The 25,086-nt window shown below is 33.8% G+C and overlaps 1 protein-coding gene across 2 annotated transcripts in view; it reads left to right on the forward strand.

The window, feature by feature from the left end:
• LOC145283553 (serine/threonine-protein kinase 10-like) overlaps positions 1 to 24,676 on the forward strand; it is a 405,044-nt gene extending 380,368 nt beyond the window's left edge. For both annotated transcript variants that reach the window (XM_080132435.1, XM_080132436.1), the window contains 6 exons: positions 3,138 to 3,267; positions 5,948 to 6,072; positions 9,479 to 9,667; positions 11,280 to 11,405; positions 12,627 to 12,740; positions 23,911 to 24,676. In XM_080132435.1, the coding sequence (XP_079988561.1) occupies positions 3,138 to 3,267; positions 5,948 to 6,072; positions 9,479 to 9,667; positions 11,280 to 11,405; positions 12,627 to 12,740; positions 23,911 to 24,069 (843 nt within the window). In that variant the 3' untranslated portion in view covers positions 24,070 to 24,676. The remainder of the gene's footprint in view (positions 1 to 3,137; positions 3,268 to 5,947; positions 6,073 to 9,478; positions 9,668 to 11,279; positions 11,406 to 12,626; positions 12,741 to 23,910) is intronic.
• Positions 24,677 to 25,086: the final 410 nt, after the last annotated feature.

The following is a 25,086-nucleotide window of genomic DNA, read 5'->3' on the forward strand; positions in this document are numbered from 1 at the left end:
ATTTTTTTTTTTTTCGTGGCACATAAGGTAAAGCTGTAACAATTACCCACTAGTATAGCATCGAGAGACCCTACCAGAAACTACTGTATGGTCCAGAATCCATTCACCAAATGGCAATACAGCAGCCTCGGTACTTTGCACCTGCTGATAGGACAGCCTCCTTAGTGGTTAATCCAAGGTTCGGGTCCTTGTCTATCAGGCGGGTAATGTCAGCCCAGATGAAATGTTTACCTCCAGCACCCTTACTAGTGACATGACTACAAGGATAGAAATAGAAACCGAAATTTTCCGACATCTCAGGCTACTTTTTACAAAGTACTACCAACCTGGAAAGTAGCTTTTTCTTCACCCTTTGTCAGAAAAATCATTCATTGGAAATTGGGGGGGAAAAAAAATAAATAAATAAATAAAAAGAAAATAAATAAATAAATAAAATAAAATAAAGGTGAGAAGGACTTATTAATATCTACTTAATATAATCCGTTGCCCCATTCCCGGCTTGGGATAGTACTTGAAGATAGTCTCCCCTCCCATGTTAATGCATGGATACTTTTTGCTTTTATTTAGGTCGAGCTGGGATGTTAAACCGTTCCAGCTCTACCCCATGATAAATATGCTATAATGGAACTTTTATCAAATTGAAAAAGTCTGGTTATTTTTAACTCATTTAAAAAGCTGGTTAAGAAGTAATACCTTTAGGGTTTTGTATTAACTTTAGCTAGAAGTAATGCATACTTTAGAGAAAAAAAAAAAAAAAAAGCTGCGTGCTTTTGAGTTCAGATAATATGCAAATATAATTTGGGAAATGTTCAATTTCATGGGAGACTTTTTTTTTTTTCTCGTTTTAAATAAGAAAAAGTATTGGTTAATAATAGTATTTTTGACAAAAAAGATTTAGGAGAAAGATAAGAAAACAGGACAAATATTCAGGATTAAAGTCAAACCTGTGATCAGGAAAAAATAAAAAATAAAAAAAAATAAACATGTTAGTGTTTTTAGATTAGTAGGCTACAAGAGTTACGAACAGAGAAGTTTCTTAGCTTTTGGGACCGTAGAGTTCGATTTAACCTGGAGTTGATAGCTTAAAGAGGATAAATGCCAGCCAGTCAGTCTGCTTTTATGCCGACATTTAAAGGGTATGTTGGGTGGCGGTGGTCGACGGGGGGGGGGTCTTGGTGAGTTTTGTATTTTTATTTATTTCTTTTAAATTCAACATTGAATTATCTATCTAATGCCAGAATGTTCGACCACCCCATAATAAATATGCTATAATGGAACTTTTATCAAATTGAAAAAGTCTGGTTATTTTTAACTCATTTAAAAATCTGGTTAAGAAGGAATACCTTTAGGGTTACGTATTAACTTTAGCTAGAAGTAATGCATACTTTTGTAGAAAAAAAAAAAAGCCGCATGTTTTTGAGTTCAGATAATATGCAAATTTGAGTTGCACCCCCAAAAAGTAATTCTGACTGTTTGGTGGTCTGCGACCAGTTTCTTGTATTAAAGTTTTGTGAATGCAAGCGAAACCATTATGGTAGAGAAGTACTGTCCAATGAATGCATTAAAAACCGCAAGAACTTTCTTCTCAACTTAATATATATTTTAACAATCCTCGCACTCTTCCCCTTATGCCCCTCCTTCCTTTGCTCTCATCCCCTGCCCTCAATCTCTTGCTCTCTTGCCTCTTCCTCCATCTCTTATTCTCCCCCTCTTCCTCTCTTTCCCCTCCCTCCCTCTCTTCCCTCTCCTTTCCTCTCTTGCTCTCTACCCCCTTACTCTCTCTCTCTTCCCCCCCTCCCTTTATTACTCTCTTCCCTCTATCTCCATCTTTTGCTTTTTCCCTTCCCTCTATCTCTTGCTCTCTTCTCTCTTCCTCCCTCTCTTGCTATCTTCTCCTTCATTCTTTTGTTCTCTTCCTCCCTTCCATCCTTTGCTCTCTTCCCTCTTCCTTCCTTTCTCCCTCCTTTGCTCTCTTTTCTCTTCCTCCCTCTCTCTCTCTCTCTCTCTCTCTCTCTCGCTTTCTTCCCCCTTCCACACTCCCTTTTGCTCATTTCCCTCTTCCTTCTTCTGATCCTTACTCTCTTCCCATTCTCATTCAATTGTTCTTCCCATCATCTATACTTAAACAACCGATCAAATATTTATCAATTGACGATTATAATAGGGTCAACAGAGCTCTCAATCTTTGGTAGAGAAACAAGTAAAGAAAAAAAAACTCATAAATAATACTACAACATATGTTCCAATGGAATTCTCATTTGCACATAATCATAAGAAAATAATAAGTTAAAAATAATTAATCATTTCGGATATGTTATTTCTTTAAAATTTTTATTTTTCTTAGAGGAGTGACATTGTTCATTTGGTTTTGAAATAGCGGTTTTGCTGATCAGTCTTTAAAATAGCATTTTCACCTATCTGTTACACTTAAATTTGAAATAGAATTTTCATTTGTCTGTCACATTTTAGCTTGAAATAGCATTTTCGTTTGTCATACTAACAGAATTTGAATAAGCGTCTTCATTAGTTTGCCATGTTTAACCTTTTATGACCTGGTTGAATTAATTCAGTCATAAATAAATGAATATGGCATAAATAAAGTGGGAATTGATTCAAACACAGCTTGTACGTATTAGTTCAATATCTGGGTAGATGCCAGATGCCTCTAGATTGCAACTGTCCATTGCTTACATTCAGTATGCCGTCATCTCTCAGAGAGTGGAGGATTTCTTTTTTCAAGCATTATGGATAATAATCAAGGTAAGTTTATGAAATGCAAAAATTCTCAGTGGTTGTTCAACTATTGAACTTCATAATTTTTTTTAATCATCTACATCATAATTCAGGTCATCAAGGGTTAAGCTTGAAATGACATTTCTCTCTGTCTGTAATGTCCAACTTTGCAGTAGCATTTTCATTGCTAAATGTGCAGATTGAAGAGAGGTTTTATAAAAAATATTTTTTATCATGTGAGAGACTATGTTCATTTGTTTTTAAAATAGCATTTTCGTTGGTTTGCTTAAAGTTGAAGTCGTGTTTCTGTTGCTAAATGTGCAGCTTGAAATAACGCTTCATGAAAATGAATTTATTTTGTTCTTCTCATTATCAAATTGAATGTTGCTTTCTTGAAATTTCAGGAACGACAATTTTTGGAAAATCAACGTGAACGGTTGGAGAAACACATGAAACAATTAGGCGACCAGCATCGACAGAAAATTGCGCTGTTAGAGAGCCAATATTTACAACAGAAACAGCAATTATTACGAGGTGAGTTGAATGGCAACGTTTCCTAACACCTTCTCGATTTATTGAGTCACAAGTCTTTTTGGGAAGTTTTCGTAAAGAAGTTCCATTGCTTTTTGTTTTTTTTGTTGTTATGTGTGTGTTTTATTATTATTAATAGAGCTTGGTTTTAGTAAACGCTTTGGTGTTAGTAATCTTTTAGCATGGTAGAGGGAGCTCACTTTGTTTGCAACAGCCTTGGCAATGTCCTCAATGTATTTGTTCCAACTTATGTTGCCTGTGAATGTTAAACCGAGAAGTTTGAACGATAAGTTCTCAGGTAAATTGTTGTTTTTCATAGCAAGTATATCATTTTCAATTTAGTTTTTAATATGTTGTATAAACTTGTATTGGATTTTTAAATAAATACAAAATTAAACATTAGAATTAACGATAAAACATATTCAACAGTTGGTGATTTGGATGGTGATGAGATTCTCAACATATACTTAGAAAGAACAACTTTAGAATCTAAATCTTTCCTCACTTGAGCAGCATAGAATGTGAAGATAATTCTGGCATACAGCATTGTTGACAGGAACATAAATCTACTTTCAGAAGAGTTCTTTTCACCCCAACACCTAATCGTGTATTTTGTGTTCATCACGAGATGTACTGTTGTTGCTTTCATCTGTACAGAAAGAAAAGGCAGCTTTCTCTGTTCATCTTTCTGCGCTCTGTAACAGTTTACCTTATCAAAGTTTAAAGTTTTTTGGACAAACATGCAGACGGTGTATAAATGCAGTATCTTTTGTCGTTTTACATGGCTTGTTGCATTTTGAAAGTTTTCGGCTACAAAAATTGATTTGAATGGTAATGGTGTCATCAGACTAAAGAATCGAGAGTAGCAAGAACAGTGTGTTGTGAAAATAAGGCATGTGTGTACTGCGGCCATTACATTTTAACGGTGTTGTTACATTTCAAACCTCTCAGACCCAACCATTGTCTAGTACTTTGTCACAAAGGAAGAAACAAATAAAAAAAGAAATAAAAATCCGACTCATCATTTAAAAAAAAAAAAAAGCACTTATTCATGGCTCTTTTTTTTTGTTTTTTTTTATACATAGGCATCACCACATTATCAAGGCCAAGAGGCCACTCAAAGATAAGGGTTAAAGATTGTACATTAGAAATTGGACAATATAGTAATCATTAGTAATGAAAATTTGGAAAATTTGATAACTTATATGGAACGGCTCATCAAGAACTTATTTATGTTAGACTTGAAGACAACCATATTGTAGTCAGCCGGAAAGCAGGAAAACGGAAGACAATTCCACAGGCGTGCAGTTCTAAGAAAGAAGCTTTGTTCATGGAATCTACGTTTAGGTTTAGGCACAGATAAAGAGTGAGGGTAATTATTGATAGTGTTTACAGCTAGACGAGTGTTTCTTGTGAAAGTTTGGCGAGGGGGGACCATAGATTGAAGCTCAGTCGAACACTTTCCATGAAAATAACGATACATCAGAGACAAACTCGCAACATCTCTTCTGTGAGATAGAGGTTGCAAGGAAGAGAAAAGGACATCTCCTACGAGGCTACGAAGTCTATTTTGAACTCTATCAAGGCAGGCCAAGTGCACACACGTTTTACTCTGCTATATAATATGCGTTTTTTTAAAAGTCTCTCTCCTTGCCATTTCATGCGGTCCTTGCCAACACTTTTTCACCCTCAATTTCACACATCCATCTTCCCCAGCATACACTTTGCTTCTCTTGCTTCACAACGTGCTGTCATTTTTTTTTTCTCTTTTTCTCTCCGTGATGTCAGCATGCACACACTTGCTAATTTGCGTATGTGCTTTAACGTCTGCTACTGCTAATATTTTTGCTAACCAGCTATCTTATGGCTGCTAGTGATTTTTTTTCACACATGTCCATACTATGTTAATCTTACCATAGCACACCACATCATTACATGTGCACAATTGGCAAATGTATGCCTGAATTGTGATAGAATTTCAAATTAGACTGTCTTTTCATATGAGAGCCCACGAATGAAGCATGTGGAAACCTGTATACTCGTTTCGAGTAATGGTCATTCCATTCCAAATTGATTAGATTGATTTATTGATTGAAATCATGTGTAATATTCATTTATTATGCCTTTTTCAACATCTTCTCCCTGGTCTTACCAAATCAGACTGTTTGAAGATACTGGTTTTATGATCTAAAATACACCAAACATTAATGTTATTATTTTCCCTCTTTTTGCAAAACTCAATCATGTTCTGCAAAGCCAAAAATAATTTTCTCTATACAAAAATAAGAAAACTAAACTCTATGAATAAAAAAACTTTTTCCAAAATTACTAGATATGGCATTAAATAACCCCAAAACGGGGTAATTTAATGCCATAAAACAAAATAAACAAAACAAAGTGCATAAATAAATATTTGAAGAAATAAAGAATTTGAAGCATAAAAAACTTTTCCAAAATTACTGGATTCGACATCAAGTAAGCCGAAAAGGGTTGATACGCTGTAAAGCAAAACAACCAAACCAAACTAAACCAAACATCTTCCCTTTAAGTTGTCTTTCTTAATCCAACTGTTTAAAAAAAAATTTATGCTAAACATAAGATGATAAGGTTTGTTGAATAGATATTGAAATCTCGATTCTTTATTTTTTTGTCTTGCCATCATAATCATGTTTGTTTCTTGCAGCTCGAGAAGCCGCTCTGTGGGAAATGGAGAAGAACCAATTGCATGACAAACATCAACTTGCTAAAGGCCAGCTTAAAGACCTCTTCTTTTTGAAACGGCACCAAATGCTGAATCGTCATCAAAAGGTAGAAACGTCCAGATTTTTTCCGCATCTCTTGTAAACATAATAAGTAAAACAATGGAATATGTTTTTAACAATATTTTCTTTCACGTGCACACAAGTCTTCATAGGAAAATAGTATCATTAAATTGTTATTTTTTTCTATGGGAGTTTGGAACATAGAAATAAAACACATTTAGTAACAGTATTTGCATATACAAACACAAAAATGCATTTATGCATATATATATATATATATATATATATAATATATATACTAGCAAAAGTACCCGTCGTTGACTGGGTTCAAAAACAGCCTACAGAAAATGAACTTTGATTTATAAAAGTATGATAGGTTATGAAAAGGAAGGGTTGTAAAGAGATAGCTTCGAATTTGGGGGTATCAAAACCAAAGCAAAATGTGATGAAAGTAAAAATAAAATAGATAAACAGTATAATTTATTATACCATACCTGTTTACACTGAAACACTTATCACAATATTCTGTAGATCTATATTAAAAAACCTTGTTAAACTTTGTGACATATTTCCATTCTATGGAGGTCAGATGCGAACGAATACCCCATAATTTTATTATACCATATTTCTTCAAACTGAAACATAATTATCAAAGTATACTTATGCAGATAGATATGAAAAGTCTTTATTAAAGTTTGTGCTATTTCGATTCTATGGAGGCCAGGCGCGAACGCAGACTCCACAATTTTATTATACTATCCCTATTTAAGATAAAACATACTTATGAAAGTATTATTATGTACATCTATATCAAAAACACTTGTAAACGTTTTTTTTTTAATTTTCAAATTTTTTATTTCCATACTTTGTGGACCAGGCGCGAACGCAGACCCCATAATTTTAATGAACCACCGTTCTGCCAGATCAAACATACCCATTCCTGTGTCTCGATACATCTTCTATCATTATATGTAATCAGTTTTTTAAAATAGTCAACCATATAGGAGCCTATTCGTGACCGGATGCACACACACACACACACACATTCAGCTTTATATTATAGATATATATAGTGTGATGAAAATTATGGAAATGATATTCTGATATGATAGAGAGATGAAAAAAGAAAAAACCAAAATTATATGTTCATCAATGTTTCGTTTTATTTCAAGACTTCCTTGGTATGATTAATTTGTTATTTTATTTTTTTTCAAATTAATCAACCTGAGGAAGTCTTGAAATAAAGATGGAATGTTGAACATATAACCTGGTTTGTTCCTTTTTCATCTCTCCATATATATAATTAAATAAGTTCAATGTATTAAACTAAAAAGAAAAAATCTTTATTCAAAAGTGCTCAATCCTTATATAGTAGAGCTTTTATAAATGAATATTGTCTATGTCTGACAAATATTTCTATGATTTCAGGTTCAAATGAACAGCTACTGCAGGAATTTGAATACACCCTACTAAAGCCTGATTGTTACAGCTGGTGAATTTAAAAAATGCAATCTGGATGTGAGGACACTTTCAAAGAACAATATGCAATAAAATTCTGCTTTAAACTTGGAAAAAAATGCCACAGAAACATATAGAATACTTCAGACTACAACTTCCATGAATTAAGCATCGGTTTTAGAGTGGCATAAAAGATTCAAGGAAAGCAGGGATGATGAGAGGTGTGGGAGGAGTAAGGAAGTCAGAACACCAGAGTTGATTGGCCAAATAAAGAATTTCATGGATAAAGACCATTGTATGTCTATAGGGACAATAAGTGCACAGTCTAATGTCAGTGTGGGAACTGTACACACAATTATTTGCAAGGAACTGAAGATGTGGAAGCTTTGCATGAATGCACCAGTCCACAACTCCATCTTTGTCACAGACTATTTGACCATCATCGAGACAGTTCCTCACCCTCCATATAGTCTAGACCTTGCTCCCTATGACTTTTGATTATTCCATAAGTTTAAGGAAAACTTTGGAGGCTGTTGTCATGAGATAATTGAAATGAAAGAGTCTGTGATAAGGGTCATTGACACATTCACACAAGAGGACTTCCATAGGGCCTTCTAGAAGTTGTTGAAACTGTTCAATGAGTGCATTGCAGCTGAAGGAAGATTACTTCCAAAGGGGACTAGAGTTTCATGTGTGTACTATCAATAAAAGTGCCCATATAAAAAGCCTGAAAACTTATTGGTGGTCACTTTTACTAATAATCTTTATAGCTTATTTTTCAATTTCATTGTTTGTTCTTTTGTGTTGCCTTTTTATTGATTTATTTAGTATATTATCCTTTCATGTAATTGTTTTAAGTCACTGTTGAATCCTTGACTAGATGATTAGCATCATCGAAATATAGATTATTCCTCATAGGGTTTTTTCTGATGTTTATATAATTTTACTTATATATATGTGAGTGGATCAAAGAAGTATGGGAAATTCTTTAAAAGGAGACTTATCGATATAATAAAAAGCTCAACATTCGAGGTGGAGCTTTGATAAAAGAGAAAAAAAAATATTGACAATACAAAAGAATTATCAATTCAATAAGAAAGTACATAAAAAAGTGTAGGGTTATTTATATCTACTAATTTTAGAAAAAAGGTCTTATTTATACCTAGCGTCGAAATGTCTAGGCATAAAGAACTTTTATAAACTCTACTCTTTTTGATGTATATTCCTTACTGAATTGGTAATTAAATCTATATGCACTAGTATATACTTTTGTATTGTCAATATTTTTTCATCTTGTGTGTGTGTGTGTGTGTGTGTGTGTGTGTGTGTGTGTGTGTGTGTGTGTGTGTGTGTGTGTGTGTATATATATATATATTAGAATAGAATAAATTTGATTGGATTTTATTTTTTCATTATGGATTCTACTTTTGTTCCAAATCCTGCAACCAGATTCCAAAACCCCAATTTCTAAATTTTCAACTTTTATACTGTTCCAGAAAAGTTTTTCCTTTTTGTACTTCCTCTGATACAAAAATAAAATGTAAATTCTTGAAATTCCATCAAATAAAGCAATAGTTTCTATTGTGTTCCATTTTTTTGAGCATTTGCTGATGCAGTAATAGAATTTTTTTTTTGATCTGTCATCAATTAATTTTTTGTTTAATTTTTTCAAAATATATATATATATATATATATATATATATATAACCAAATTAGGTTGTTTGTACTCAATTTGATGAACAGTATGTATTGAACTTAAAAGTGCTCAATGCTATGAAAGTTTATATGGCAGAAAGGATTGTGCATTTCATTAACAATTCTATGGGTGGCATTTTTATGGTTCGCCCTGAACCAAAAAGTTTATATAAATTTTTAAAGTTAAAATGTCTTTTATATCTGCATAAGTTTGGCAATTTTGGCTGTGAATAAACCCTGTAACTATTTGAGTATCTTTGCTCTGTTTGAATATCAAATGATTTTGTTTTTCTCTGCAGGAAATTGACCAAATGAAGCGAAGCAATGCTGCTAAAGAGGAAGAGGCTCAACGTTACCAACTCCTAGACAAAAAACGTTATCCGAAAGTAATTAAAAATCAGTCCAAGGCACGGGCCCAGATGTTTAAGCAGAGTCTTCGTCTTAGTACAGTTGGATCTCCTGAAGAGGACAGGCTCAAAATGAAACAGGTAAAGTACACACCTTTGACATGCATCACTACTTTTGATTCATTTACAGAATTTCCCCTGTCTTAAAAACTATAAATTTAAGAAAAATCTGATGTATGTACCCATGACGAAACAAAAATATTGCCTTCAAAAAATTAAGTAGTTTTATTTTTTATAAAGAAAGTTATTTTAAGGCGATTACTGGGAATTCATAGGCATTACAACATGAATTTTGTAAATTTTTATTTCTGTTAAGTTTTCTTCCCTTTTTTAGATTGTTTTTAAAAATATCGAACATGTGATTCATAAAATTTGATTTTCTTATATAAAAATAAAATTAGTTAATAAATTTACATGATCTTTTTTAATATAATATTTTCATTTCATCTCAGGTATGTACATCATACTGGTTTTTCTTTATTTTTGTTTTTAAATATAAGGAAAAGAACCCTAATTTTTCATACGTTTGATGTACATCATAATTTTTTTGTACATTTTGTCATCCAATTGAGGCTAGCTCTGCACAAACCAGCTTTACTTTAGACAAACTTTCAACCATCCTAGTATGATTAGATGGTCTTTGTTATTCTGACAGATAAACTGTTTGATACCAGCTTATCACTGGAAAAGGATATCTAATGATGTTCTAATGTCTGTCATAACCCACATATACCGCAACACTTCAAATCATTGTCAGCCTTCTTAGAAATCAATTAAAATGTTATATTCTTATTTGAAATCACTTTTCTCTTTGTCCCAGTGTCTGATTAGTTTTTCTCTGAAAAAATAAAAAATAGTTTCAATTTTTTCTTAACTGATGTTATATAACTGATGGATATTTTATGGGGTGGGAATGGTTACTAAGTGGCTAATGATACTGACTAAAGACCTAGATGTGCCAAGTTCGAATCCAATTAGTTCCACTGAAACATTTTCATCAAACCCATACCTGATCTTGTGCCTAACCTCTTGGAGAAGAAGTTAGGCACAAATAACTTAAGGATATGGTAGCTTTGAATTTGTTCTTGTTTGATGGTGAGTGTGATGATGGTTAAAGTAGTAATCTGAATCTTTAAGTTGACTAATTTGGATTTTACTAATGTTATATTCCTAAATACTTAGGAAATAAAGACAAACGTGAGTTACACCGAGTGGTATGTGTAATGGGGTTTATTTATAATACAGAAACGTAAGGCTGCTTAAATGTGGTTCTAGAAAATGTCTAAAGCTTAAGCAGAAATTGAAATTAATCAACTTCTGCCTTATTGTTGTCTAATACATAAACTTTAATACAGATCAGAATATTTTAATTTTCAAATATGACATTTTGCCCATAATAGGACCCCCTACAAAAATCTTTAAAATACGACCCCCCCCCCCCAAAAAAAAAAAACCCTGACATTTTGGGAATAATAATGAAATGTATTTGAATCTTCACAAACGGCTTTGTCTCATTACATGAAACTAAATTACCCTCTACAGCTGTATTCCAAAATTCTTAATGATCAGTTAATTAGTTTTGGTGTTTATGTCATATAAATGTATATGCATGCCTAACTTGTGTGTATTTATGTATGTGTGTCAGTTTTCCACATTATGAATTCATTTTTAAAATTATTTCGTTATATTTTAGTTTGAAGAGAACGAGAAGAAGAGGATGAAATCTGAGTCGGCTCGTTTGGAAGCGAAACATAAAAAGCAATGGGACAAACTTTTATTAGACAATGAAACTTCTCTTCATGAACTTGAGCAATTACAGGTGAGTTATCATTTCTTTTGCTTCCTTTTGATTATTTAGTATCTCACACCTTTACTCACATTAATCACTTTTAATTAAAAGCCAGCCACAGGAATTGAATGTTGGAGAAATCTTCTGATGAAACTAAATGATTAATCTAAACCAATCAAATTGCATTGAGCAGATTCTCACCAGAGTGAGCTTTGCAAACAAGCGAATTACATGAATATTATTTATGTTTTGGTCAAATGAATTTGTAATATTCTTATATCAAAGAGACAGAGGAAAGGAAAAAACTCAACTCACTTTCTTTTTATAACAAAACCTTTATATCTGGTATTTCTAACAACACATTTTTTTCTAAAAATATTCAAACAGTTCATTTCTCCTTTACCAGCTGCGTAGACTTTTGATCTATGTTTTGACATTACCCATGTGTCTTCAACACATGCTTCTCTCCAAACACCACTTTTGTCAAACATCTTTTCTCTGAACCCCTGCATCCTTTTATCTCTTCTGTTACATCACGTATTGTTTATCTGGGTTTATAAACATGCACTGCACAGTACGTTTTGGTGGTGTATATGAATAACAGACTTTTCAGGTGATAGATGCTTGGTCTAAGGATTGGAGGAGGACACAGAGAATTGAAAATATCTCTGGCCATAGTTTGACTTCTGGGTAGTCATATGGTGACTAACAAAAACCCAGAATCAGACAGGGATGAAGAGATTCCAGGAGATGGGCAGGGGAGATGGTTAGAACTCTTCAGAGGAGAAGAGGTTGGAGTTCAGAGTTTGACAGAGGCAGTTGCTTTTTCTGAAAGCTGCCTGGCAGTTTGGCTTGTGTGCTTCTTCAGACAGGTTAGAGTACTTGGGGCTTTTGATTGATTTTTCTGTATTTTTGTTTTTTTTAATAAGTTTAAGTCTAAATAAGCACCAATCCAATTAATGGTTAAGCTAAGGCTCAAATAGATTTCGATGCTAGCTTGATATTGAAGCCATCTTCTGCTACTTAAGCAACAAGATGAGTTCATGATTGCACACATGCTATCACTGCTTACTGTTGTGTCGCATGGGGGCAGGTTCAAGAGGTTGCTGTCAATCATTATATCTAGACTTATTAAATAATAAATATTTCATGAACATTTATCTACATCAATTCTTGAGTCAATTGAGAAAAGGTTAAACTTGTTTTGATGCTTTTATATTAAACTATATGTTTCAATGATTTTGATTTTAGGCTGAAAAGCGCAAGATGTTGATGGAACATGAAACGCAGAAAATCAAAGAATTGGATGACCAGTACCAAAATGAACTCAGGGAATGGAAAAGTCAACTGGTTCCCAGAAAACAGGTCAGTTGCTTTTTTTTTTCTTTCAATCTCATTCTCATTAATGTTTCTGCTGCAGAATTTATTTCATTTGTAAGTATTGGAGCTGTTAAGAAATATTACATTTGCAAAATAATAATCATTTTACATTGGATCACGTCACTTAATTTTGTTGTCTATATAATTTATGGTCCACACTTTTACAAAATGTGTACCATATTATATGCTCTGATACTTGTGGTTTTTGTAATCAAGCAACAACTTATTAAATCAACAAAGTTTTATTTATATTACAGCGAGATATGAGAGTTTGATATTGGTGGCGACAGCAGAAGTGTGTCTGCTCTTCTCTTTTCTGTCTGACTGACTGCCTTTGTTTTATTTTGACTTATATTCACACCGTCCCACATTCCTTGGTCAGAATCTAATTGTTTGCTTATTTTGACTTTTAATTTGAAATTCTTTTAGCAATTCTAATCCAGTTAAAATATTTTCTATCGTTGTTTCATGATCTTGATTCTTCAATCAAAATATAGGGTTGATGTCATTGCCATTAATCCGATTTACATCTGGTTTTGCTTGGCTCTGATATTTTCTGGTGTTGTTCGTCACCTATGCAACACTTATATTGCAGTCAAAATGCATCTTATGCATTAAACCACAGCTCTGGCAGGGTCTGCAATGCTGGATTTTGTTTCCACTTGATGGTGAGAGTTGATTCAGATGAAGGACGGTTTTACAGAAATCAGTGCTTCTGTTGAATAGTGGGATTTAAAACAAATGTATTTCAGATAAAAACGATATTATGCACTTACATGTTGAAATCAATATAAATTCCTAAAATTACGAAAACTAATCAAGTAGAAAAATAATTACAAGTAAAAATAGAATTTATTGAATTATTGAGTTTAATCGTATGTTTTTATTTGGAAGAGTTGTGTGATCAATTCTCTATGACAAAATAACTTATCTCCCTTGCTTTCATTTCAATTAAAATCCGTCATTTAAAAATACAAAATGTCAACCTTTAGTATGTATGCTTTTATTTATAAAAACTAGATCTATCACATCCTCTACTTGATCATTTTTTCATCATTTTTAAAATTTATGATAATTTCAACATTTACACGATAGTACATTTTTGTGTGAAATGCATGTTTCAAATCCTACTATTATGCAGAAACACCCAGAAATCTTTGTGCAGGGTGTCTGCCCATCTCATCATAGGCCTTTCTCTTGGTTGCTTCTCAGCAACCTTTAATGCAAAAGTTTTGCAATAGTGTTGTTGTTTAATCTACTCTCACACATGTCCAAACCATCCGAGCTGACATTCTCTCATCTTGCCCTCAATCGGTGTGATGCCGTAATGCTTTCAGATCTCCTCATTACATATGTGTCAACAAGAAAGAAGTCGACTCAACCCGACCAGTGTGAATGCTGTTGTAAAAGCAATTCCATCCATACATTTTACATTTCTATTTACATCTTACTTTGAAAATTGGACAAAATACTTTATTTATTGACATTAATAGATTCAGGAGATAAATAGGAATCTCTGTGAAATTAAAATTGAGCCAAATGATAGAATTTTATTTGTATCATTATCTCTAGCTCCTAAGCATTGCCTGGCATAGAATGAAGTCATTTTAGTCTTTTATTTTTATTTTATTTTTTACATTAGTAAACTTAATGTAGACAACTCCTATTATATTCTTCAATTTAAAATGAGTTATTCCCCTTGCTGATTTTTATTTTTGGTTAGTATTTTTAAAGACTTTCACATTGTGTGGACCAGACTAAATTAAAAAAAATAAATTGTGACCAAGCATATTATTATATTGTCAATAACATGGTGCAACAATAACAAATGAAATTTGGTTAGTCAAAAGCAAATTTTGATTTGTCAGCTTAAATGCTATTTGGGTCTGACAAGATAACTTCAAATGTGAGATATACTTTATTTAATCTTAACTACTTGGGATATCCACTTCTTAACTAGAAGTTGTTTCTCAAATTTCTTCTTCCTTTTTAAGTCTCTTGACTGAATGACTTGTCTTATTTTGAGGGGTCGTATTTTTTATTGCCTATAATGTTGCAATGCAGTGTGGAGAGCTAACTTGAAATTTGTGATTATTTATAGCTGTCAGAATCAAAGCTGACCCAATCCATGTAGAGGTAAGTGACCTTTGACCTTCAGTGGTAATCACTTGTGTGTAGTATCTCCCACTGCCATTGCATTAGTTATTGACTCAGTTGAACGGAACCTAGTTTAGATTTATTTTGTTGTAAAGGTTAATGGGTTAAACTTGGTGGACAAGTCCAACATAGATGAATGCTTATTTTGTATTTTGTTGCAATAATAGATGAAGGTGGTTGGGTGAGCTTCATATGTACTAAACAAATGGATTCTGTATATTTCACAAATAATTAGCAAAATTATGATAGAAATTTTTTTTCACCCCAAACAAGGCATATATTGCTATTTGGAACACAAGGGCTATTATTTGGGATCATATCTAACAGGGGATTATGGAGAGTTGAGTCGTGAGATATTTGTTCACATTACATTTAAATTTCTGCGTGTCAAGTAGAGAGGGAATTCCAAAGTTTAGCAGTCTCTCCGTCTTAGACAGGATCAAAAAAATGTTTCAAATCTAATAGGTCTTGCACTATCGGCCAAGCTCCAACCTCTGACCCATCGCTACAATGTTGCATCCCTGTTCCTGCATAACAAGTACTTTGATTGGAATATGCTCTGTTCCCTCTCAATGTACTTATTCCCAATTAACCTGACAAGCAGAAAAATCCCACCTCTACAAAGGCCGTCAAAGACCAAGATCTTTTCACCACCTGTGCTCTAATCTCTACTTGACCAACAATTGAAATGAATGACTTTCATCTTGAGGAAGCACCCTGCTTGGACAAACTTCTGGAACTGACCTTCACTCCTGACCTGAAATGAAAGACTTGTATCAGTTTCGTTGCTGGAGAAATGGTTTGATCATTCTACTACTCCAAAAAGTTTCTCAATCCAGATTCAATACTCTGTCTATACAAGAGCCAATATGTCTTAAGATGAAGTATTGTTGCTACATTTAGGGAGAAGCTGTTAAGAGCACCTTTTCCTGCTTTGATACAAGGTACAAAACCATTTTCAAAATCTAGTGGGCGAGTACCTTTGTTTCCCTACTTTCTCTTTCTCACATAAGAGACATCGTGAGTCTATCTTTGCTCTGTTACTTCCATAGCAGGTGTTTGTTTGAGCTTGACCCCCCCCCCCTCCTTACCAACAAATACTCGTCTGGCTACAACAACCTCAATAATTTCCCTTTTCCAGTTGGAGATTGCACACCAATTTTTTTACTTTTATAGCACGGACACATATTGAGATTAACTTCCCCCCCCCCAACCCCACCACAAAATGGAGGCCAGAAAAATATCAAGGTTATAATTACAAGATTAAGGTTTTGTTTCACTGCATTTTGATTCCTAATAAATATTCACTTTTTTATATGCATAATTTTTTTTCATTTTCTTTTTTTACCAATTAAACCTTCCATTTTTATTTATTTTTTTACAAATTTATTTATTTTTAGAGAGTTTTTTCTATCTATGGTCAGTTTGGCTGGGTCAGTAAGTGTGTCTCTTCCCTCTGCTTGTAGAGTTGAAAAATCTCTCTTGCATTGCAACATTTTGTCATCTTCTTTTCACTCTTTGTAACTTTTTTATTTTTGAAGTTAAAGTTAAAAAATGTAACTGTCAAGTCCAGCCAATCTTGATGAATATTTTTACATACACACACATCACAACTACACCAGTTTATTTCTCATCTTTACATATTTTTTCTTTCAATCATAATTGTTATCATTGCAATAACAAATTTTGTTAATTTTTTAAGCTAATATTTATTTGAATTCGAACATTGCATACTTTGCCTTTAATTTCTAAGATGTCTTTTTCAAATATTTTTTTTTATAATGCTTTCAAGTAAAAAATAGTTTTAAACTTTTTTTTTTAATATATAAAAGAATGTTTATATCAATGTTCCAACCAGGATACTGTAATATATAGATGTTTATCTGTATTGCATAATAAAATTTTTAAACATTTTCAGCCATTGTTTTATGGTAAAAACCATCAGCTGAGCTACTATCTATGCCCTCTCTCTGTAGAATATTCATAGCAGACACTTGGCTAGTTACAACAATTTCAAAAAAATTTCCATTTATCTATCTGTGCCTAAAACTAAACATCAATGCCATAGTTTTTTTTCCTAGAACTGTTATCTGTGGACACAATATTATGGGGCTGCTTCTTAGCTGACTATAACATGGTCATTTTCAAGTCTAATGTAAAGTTCCTGTTAAGCCATCCTCTTAAATAAACTCTACGTAAGTTCTGCCATTACTGATATTCACAGTGTTGTCTCATTGACCAAATGACACTCATTAACTCTTATCCTTGAGTGACCTTCAGACCTTGATAGTAAAAAAAAAAAAAAATTAAAATAAATAATAGCCAACAATAATAATTGGCAACAACTTTGATGGAAAAATATTTGATTTTAGCAAAAATCGTCAGCAAGACAAGAAGGGGAAGACAGACAACAAAGTTCACAGTGGGTTTCAACAAGATCACAAGATACACAGCCATAGACCTCATTAGAAGGACTGAATATTAGAATGGAGTGGAGAGCCATAATAATCGATGTCTGTGAAAACAGACCTGATAAAGAAGAAGACTTTGAAGAACTTTTGTTTCATGAAATCTACACATGGGTTGAAGTATATTGAAAGGCATTTTGGAGCCAAAACAATCATTCCATGCACTGAATGTTCCGATTTATTTACCTCCCCATGTGGGGCAAAATGAGACGCAAGGTCGTTTTCAATGTGGAGAACATCCAGCTCTCTAAAAAGGGGCACTCTGGATTGGAACAAAAATTACAAATTGCCTTAGTTCAGAAAGATTTCCCCTTCACTGACAGAATTAAGTAACTGTAGCACAGATACTACACTTTGTAAAATTATTTATTTCTGGAAAATACAAAAAAAAAATTAGTCACAAGGCCATTCAAAAGTGTGTGGGGGGGGGGCAGTCTATGGTCGTCCTTCTCACTGTACCTTATATATGTCTATCATTTTCCTAGTATGAAACTTCAATCACCATAATACTACAACTACTCCAGGGGTCATTTCTGAATCAATGTTTTTTTTTTGTTTTTTTTTTTTCAAATAAATAGAAACATAAATAGATTTTTTTTTTTAACATACGTGTCACCACTTATCAAGGTCCAGAAGCCACTCGAGGATTAGGGTTAAAGAGTGTATAGTATAAGAATCATAGTAATCATTAGTAATGGAAATTCGGTAAATTTGTTAACTTAAGTGGAACGGCTCATCAAGAATTTGTTTACATTGGACTTGAAGATGGCCATATTGCAGTCAGTTGGAAAGCAGGTAAACGGAAGACAGTTCCACAAGCGTGCAGTTCTAAGAAAGACACTTTGTTCATGAAATCTACATTTAGTTTTAGGCACAGATAAAGATTGGAGGAAATTATTGATAATTTTCAGCTAGATGAGTGTTTCTCATGAAAGTTGGCAAGGGGGAGGATAGATTGGAGCTCAGACAAGCACTTGCCATAAAAATAATGATTGTTTTTATTACACTTTGTTCCTAGCCATTAGACCAGAAACCTGAGTTCTATTTTTCTGAGACTTCAATTTTTGTATTAAGTCGTCGTCATCATCATGATCATATGGTCTGTTTTACATGCTGCCATGTGTCGGACTAAACATAAGTGTTTGATGTAATGGAAATGCGTTTTTCTCCAGTGCCAAAGTAAGAATTTCTTCCAATGATACTTGGGAATGATCACGATTACTGCCAAGGGGAATAATGTATTGAAAAACAGATGTACTGTTACATCAGTAGAAACTGTGACAATAGCATTCATTCATTGTGAAACCTCTCCCTGGTTATCTCTTTCCTCTTCCATTTCTTATCTCTTCCTCTCACCTCCTCCATTTCTAGCCTCCTTCTCCTCCTCCCCCCTCCTGCCCCTTTCCTCCCACCTCCTCTATTCCTTATCTCCTCCCACCATCTCCATTTTTTTGCTTCAACGTAACTTCTGACCATCTTCAGGTGTATCTTTTTTCTGAGAATCTTTTTGTCAAATTTGGGAGTGTGCTATGACAAAGTGGATAATATTGGTAATATTAAGCATTAATATTGATAATATTAAGTTCTAAGTTACACTTTTCTGGGGGCTGAAGGTTCAATTCTCACTGTGGTTGACACTAAAAATACAATTGCAAATTATTTAGGACTTCCACCCAATCATGACTGGCAGAACAAGAACATACTATTCCTGTAGATTAAAGAAAGAGTTCCATTAGAAATTCTGTGCAGATTTTTTGACAAAAAGACTCCTGAGTTTGACAATATCTATCTGAAGAAGGTCAGAGGTCATATCGACCAAAATGTTGTGCAAATAATACTCAAGCTGAAAATATTAATCTAAATAACGTGAATTAACAATTTTCATCTAAAAAATTCAGAAATATAAAGAACGATGACATTTTTTAGAATAGCAGGTACCGGTTGTAAGTGGGCACTCCTTGCAAAGCAAAAAAAAAAAAAAAAAAAAAAAAAAATCACTAATGTTAAAAACATATTACCTAAGCGGAATATATATGCAACTTCAAAATTCATTATTTCAACTCAACTTGGGAGCATGCTGCTTTATGATGTAATCCTCTATGACTTTCTGCTTGGCAGGTGCAAGCATATCAGTAGATAAACAAGAACCTGCGCAGCAACCATCAAAGGGGAAACTTAACTTTCAGATCCTTCGATGTTGTAATCATGATAGATTAGCCATATCGTGTGATCTTATTAACAATTGCATACATAGTCTGCGGTAATTCAGGATGTGATGCAGGCCAAGGAAGAAGCCGGATCAACCGAATCGGGGTGAACATCGCTACAACAAATAAATTACTATTTAGATGAGTTATAGAAAGTAGAAAGGAATTACAATGCAAAAAAAAAAAAAAAAATAGAAAATATGTCAATTTTGAAGAGAAGAATAAAAAAGAATTGATTTATTTTTATAAGAAGATCAAAACTTTTGCACAAGGATTTAATGTGTGACCTTGTTTTATATTATATTTCAAGCTAAAATCCTCTTTATCAAATGATAAGTGTTTCAAATCTCTTGAAACTCATGTAAACTGATAATGTTGTTTTTATTGTTATATTGCAGTAAATATCAATATGATCTGTAGCAAATGAAATTGTCGTTAAATTTATATCGTAGGTAGATTTCCAAGTGTAACTACAATGCTCAACAGTACCTTCTTCACTTGGCAATAAAAGGTATTAACACGATTGCTCTGTTTAGATGCATCTTTGCATGTCTACGGATGTTAGTTGGTCTGTAACACCCAAGTGTAAAATGACTGAACATGCAGATTGAATAATTGCATCTTAAAAATAAACGTTCCCCCCCCTCTCTCTTTCTCTTTAATTCCTCTCTCTTTCTCTTTAATTCCTCTCTCTTTCTCTTTAATTCCTCTCTCTTTCTCTTTAATTCCTCTCTCTCTCTTTTTACTTCCTCTCTCCCCCTCTCCTTTTCTTTCTCCTTACTTCTCTCTCTGTCCTTACTTCCTTTCTCTACTTCCTCTTTCTCTCTATTTCCTCTTTGTCTTTACTTCCTCTCTCTTTCTCTTTACTCTCTCCTTCCTTTTCTATTCCCTCCCTCCACCTACTCCCCATTTTTTTCCTTCTTCCTATTCCCATCTCCCTCTCTCTACTCCTCTTTTCTCTCTACACATCCTCCATTTACACCACCTCTATCTCTACACCCGCTGTCTGCAACTCTCATTTTCTCTAATCCTCTTTCTCTCTTTATCCCCTTTTTCTCACCCCTCATTCTCTTTTTTCCTATCCCTGAGCATCTCTTCTATTAATGACTAAATGGATTTCCTTACACAAAACATACCTCCTCCCCTCTCCTCCAATGCTATTTATGGATTTGATCATAACAGAGTAAGTGGATGGAGGGGAGCAGGGTAGGAGGGGTGATTGAAAATCTTCTCTACTCTTCTTGGCTCTAGGTGTCACTATTGATATTTCAGGTGAATTGTCTGCTATTTGACGCCTATCATCTACCCCCCCTCCCCCGCCCATACCTTTGGAAATATTGTGCCATATTTCTTTTCATTCTCTCATTCAGAAAATGAGAAGGGAATCAACACTAAACACAATTCTTTTGAATTCACTTTTGTTCTTCGTCTTCACACACAAGTCTTCTGGACACCTCCTCATTAGCTTCATTATTGCCCCACTTTCCATTATGATTGTTAACACCACAAACAGCTGCCTCTTCTCTGATAATAGCTAATATGACTACTCACTACTACTAGTACTACTACCTTTGGCTTCGTTATTGGCTTAATGGATATCATCGCAGACTAAGGAATCGGTTTTACTGAGTTCAAAAGGGGGGTGGCATACTGTCGGACAAAACTATTTCAAGTGCTGTGGGGAAGGAACAAAGTAAATAGCAAGTCACACCCTCCCCGTTATTTAAAATGAATTCAAAAAGAAATTTATAATTCTATTTGTATAAGACATTCTCTTATTTTTTCCTTTTCTCTTTCTATACTAATATTTTTATTTTTTACACTTCCCAGACGTTCTCTTTATTTTTTTTTAACTTTACTGACTGAGGCGTTTTTGTATATGAAAATGAATATTTGTGCAGTGAAGCATCATTTTTTTTTGTTGTCATTTTTTATGGAGGATGTATACTCTTATTTAAAAAAAAAAAAAAAAAAGCCAAACAAATTGCAAGTAAATACACTACTGGATAATTCCAGATCATAAAATCTAGTTATTTCTCTTACTCAAAAACTTAAAATTACGAAGGTCGTTCCAAAAGTAAGGCTTCTTATTTTTTAACTCAAAAACTAAAATCTTGAAGAGCTATGAAAACGAGAGTAGTGCTATTAAAACAACCTTTTGTGCTCCAGAATTTATTTTTCTACATAGTTACCACTGAACTTTTGTCAGCCTCTTGTGAAGCTTCAATTGTAAAAGTCTATAGTGTACTTTGTCACTCACATCTGTGTGCCCACTCTGAAATCGATGAACCTATCTTCTAACTGTGCTAACAGTAACCGCATCAGTTTCGTAAAGGTTCAGCAGATGCCAGTGAATGTTGATTCATTCATTTTTTTTCTGCATGGAAGAATTCAATGATACATCTTTGCTTCTGACACACGTCCATGACGGGTTGCTTTGTTAGTCTTGAGCCGTCGATATTTGCAACAGAGAGATGAAACTTTCAGTCCATGAATACAAAAGTTCAGTCATTATAGCAATACAATTTGCAATCTCCTCTGATCCATTCAGGCAGAATAAAAACAAAGAGGAAGCATTATTTTTGGAATGTGACTCGTATGTTAATTTTTTAATGTTCTCTTCATTCTTGAAACAAAGAATAAAAAGAACGTTAAAAATAACTGTGAAGGGAGTAAATGAATGCTGGATCCCCCCCCCTCCCCAAAATACACGTTGGTACATTTGTCTAAGACCATCTTCAGTTGCCAGTCAGTAACCCATCAATTCATTAATTGTGTTCATGTCTGATTGGAGGAATATGGCATAATCATGTTGACACGTCACCAAAGTTAAGCAACGTTGAAATAGGTTCTCAGCAGACATATGTAGAACGACATAAGAACCTCTTTGCAAGAACCTAATGTTGTCATCTTCCCTGATGGGGATATGCAAATGATGGAAACTACTTGTGAATTTAATATTCCCATTGAACTTCCTCCTTTGAAGGAAGCCGGTTCAACCGGCCTAGGGTGTGCTGCATTTTGTTTGTTTGTTTTGGTTGGAACACTCGTGAATTTCATACTTCCATGAAACTTCCACCTTTGGAGGAATCCAGCTCAACCTACTTAGGATTAGTGTGCTTAGGGTGTAGGTGTGTGAGAGAGTTGTTAATAATAGTTAGTCCTATGAAACTACAATGTTCATAAGATAGTGCTCAATAATAAGTACAGTTTTTTTTTTTTTTTTAAATCAATTTTCACCCCAAACATGCCGCTTTGAAGTAGGGGGCTACTATCAGGGACATAAGTTGCAGGGGCATTATCGAGGGAGATGAGTAACAAGATGTTTGTTCACATTAGACTTGAACTTCTGCATGTCAGTATAGTTGGGAAAGCAGATTCCCAGAAGACAGTTCCAAAGTCTAGCAGTTCTGGGAAAGAAACTATTGGAGTAGAAAGCTTTCTTACACCTAGTGATTTCTACTATAAAGGGGTGGGACTTAACTGCTTATCGGGTTTGTCGGGGGTACTCACATCGAGAGGGTACAAGTGCTTGTAAGTTCGCCAGAGCATTCACCATTAAAATACTTGTAGAACAGGCAGAGGGATGCAACATTTCGTCGATGGGACAGAGGCTGAAGCCTAGATGACAGCACAGATCCTATCAGGTTGGCGACTCTCTTTTGAACCCTGTCCAGGAGTGAGAAACAAGCAGCAGATGCACCAGCCCAAATGTGACAACAGTACTCCATACATGGACGTATGGTGGCCTTATAGCGGTACAGGATACTTTCAGATGTAAGTAGTTTTCTAGCATGGTAGAGAGAGCCCACCTTCTTTGCAGCAGCCTTGGCAATGCTCTCAATGTATCTATTCTATTGATTCCAGTCTATACAATATGGTTGTCTTCAAGTCCAACGTAAACAAGTTCTTGATGAGCCGTTTCCTCTTAAGTTAACAAATTTACTGAATTTCCATTACTAACGATTATTATATTGTCCAGTTGACTACTGTACACTCTTAACCCTTATCCTCGAGTGGTCTCTGGGCTTTGATAAATGGTTATGCCTATGTAAAAAAAAACCCCAAAAAAATCCAGTTCATGTTCCCTGTAAACATTAGGCAGAGGAGTTTAAAGGAAGTACTTTCGGGTAATGTGTTCTTGGCCATTGCTATTGGTGGTAGAGAAAGTTTCTTGTAATTATTGAAGGAAACAAGCTTAGTCTTGGCAGCATCATAAATAATAAGTTATGAATATAGCTAAAATTTTATATATACATTTCGGCTACATATGTGCATACACGTTTTCAATATTTATCTGACATCTGTTGTTTTTATTCACAGAAATTGGAAGAAGAATTTTACCATCAAAAGGAAGACCAAGAGAAATTCTATGGTAGCGCACTGAATAGTGGGGAGAGCACCCCTTCACACTCCACCCTCAGTCCAGGAAGTCTACGAAAGAAGGACCCTTCGTCTGCCCGACATTCTACAGTCATTTAAGAATTATTCATATTTTCTTGTTCGATAGCAAAACTCTTAAGATAATATTTCAGTATGAAAAAAGAAGAAATAATAAATTTGTTGACTCTTGTCCAAAATTCTCCCATACTAAAAAATAAAGAAAAATTTGTTTGATGTACATACCTGTGATGAAACAAATATATTCCCAAAATCACAAATCGATAAAGTAGTTCTATTTTTATGACGAAAATTATTTTAAAGTGATTAATGGGAATTCATAGTCATTACTACAAAAATTTTGCAGGTATGAATAATTGTTATCTCCCTTGTTTTGGATTTTTTTTTTTTTTTTTAAATGGCAGGCGAGATAGTCACCTCGGATACTCATGAAATGTGATTCGCTTTTTTAAAAATAAAATTACTTGATTAATTTATGTGCTTTTTGGAATATGATATTTTTGTTTTATCACAGGTATGTACATTGTACTGATTTTTCTTTATTTTTTTAATTTTTAATATGGGAGGAATTTTAGACAAAAACAACTTTAAGAAAATTTTTCCATTTAAATTTTTTTTATTATTATTTTAATTGAAATGATAAAAAACTGTTAATTTCTAGAAAAGATTTTAAAAAAGAAAAAGAAAATGATGAAAATTGGAGGGGAAGAGAGCAACCCCAAACAAGAAATTATGCCTGAAAATTCCGACTTTCCTTCACCCCCAATAGATGATCCATGTCAATTATCAAACTTAAGCATTTATTCACTTATAATAGCCCCCACCCCTCCTTAATTATTTTGCTCTAACATATCAAATATCACTCCTGCTTAGATACTCATTAGGCCTGTTATGTTACTTCTCAAGAATCAATCTCATGATACAGTACCAGAAAAAGAGGAGGGAGAGTATATATATATTAAGGAGATGTAGTTTGCTTAAAGCATTGTGTGTGATATATATTTAGGGAAGTATTAGAAGGTCATCACAATGCAAGAAATAGAAAGTTGTCGGTGTTGAGAAGAGAAGACAGACACAAGGGATTTTCTATAAATTTAT

The sequence above is a fragment of the Euprymna scolopes genome, chromosome 8 (assembly GCF_053919585.1).
Source record: "Euprymna scolopes isolate OS-2025 chromosome 8, ASM5391958v1, whole genome shotgun sequence".
Taxonomy (NCBI): domain Eukaryota; kingdom Metazoa; phylum Mollusca; class Cephalopoda; order Sepiida; family Sepiolidae; genus Euprymna; species Euprymna scolopes.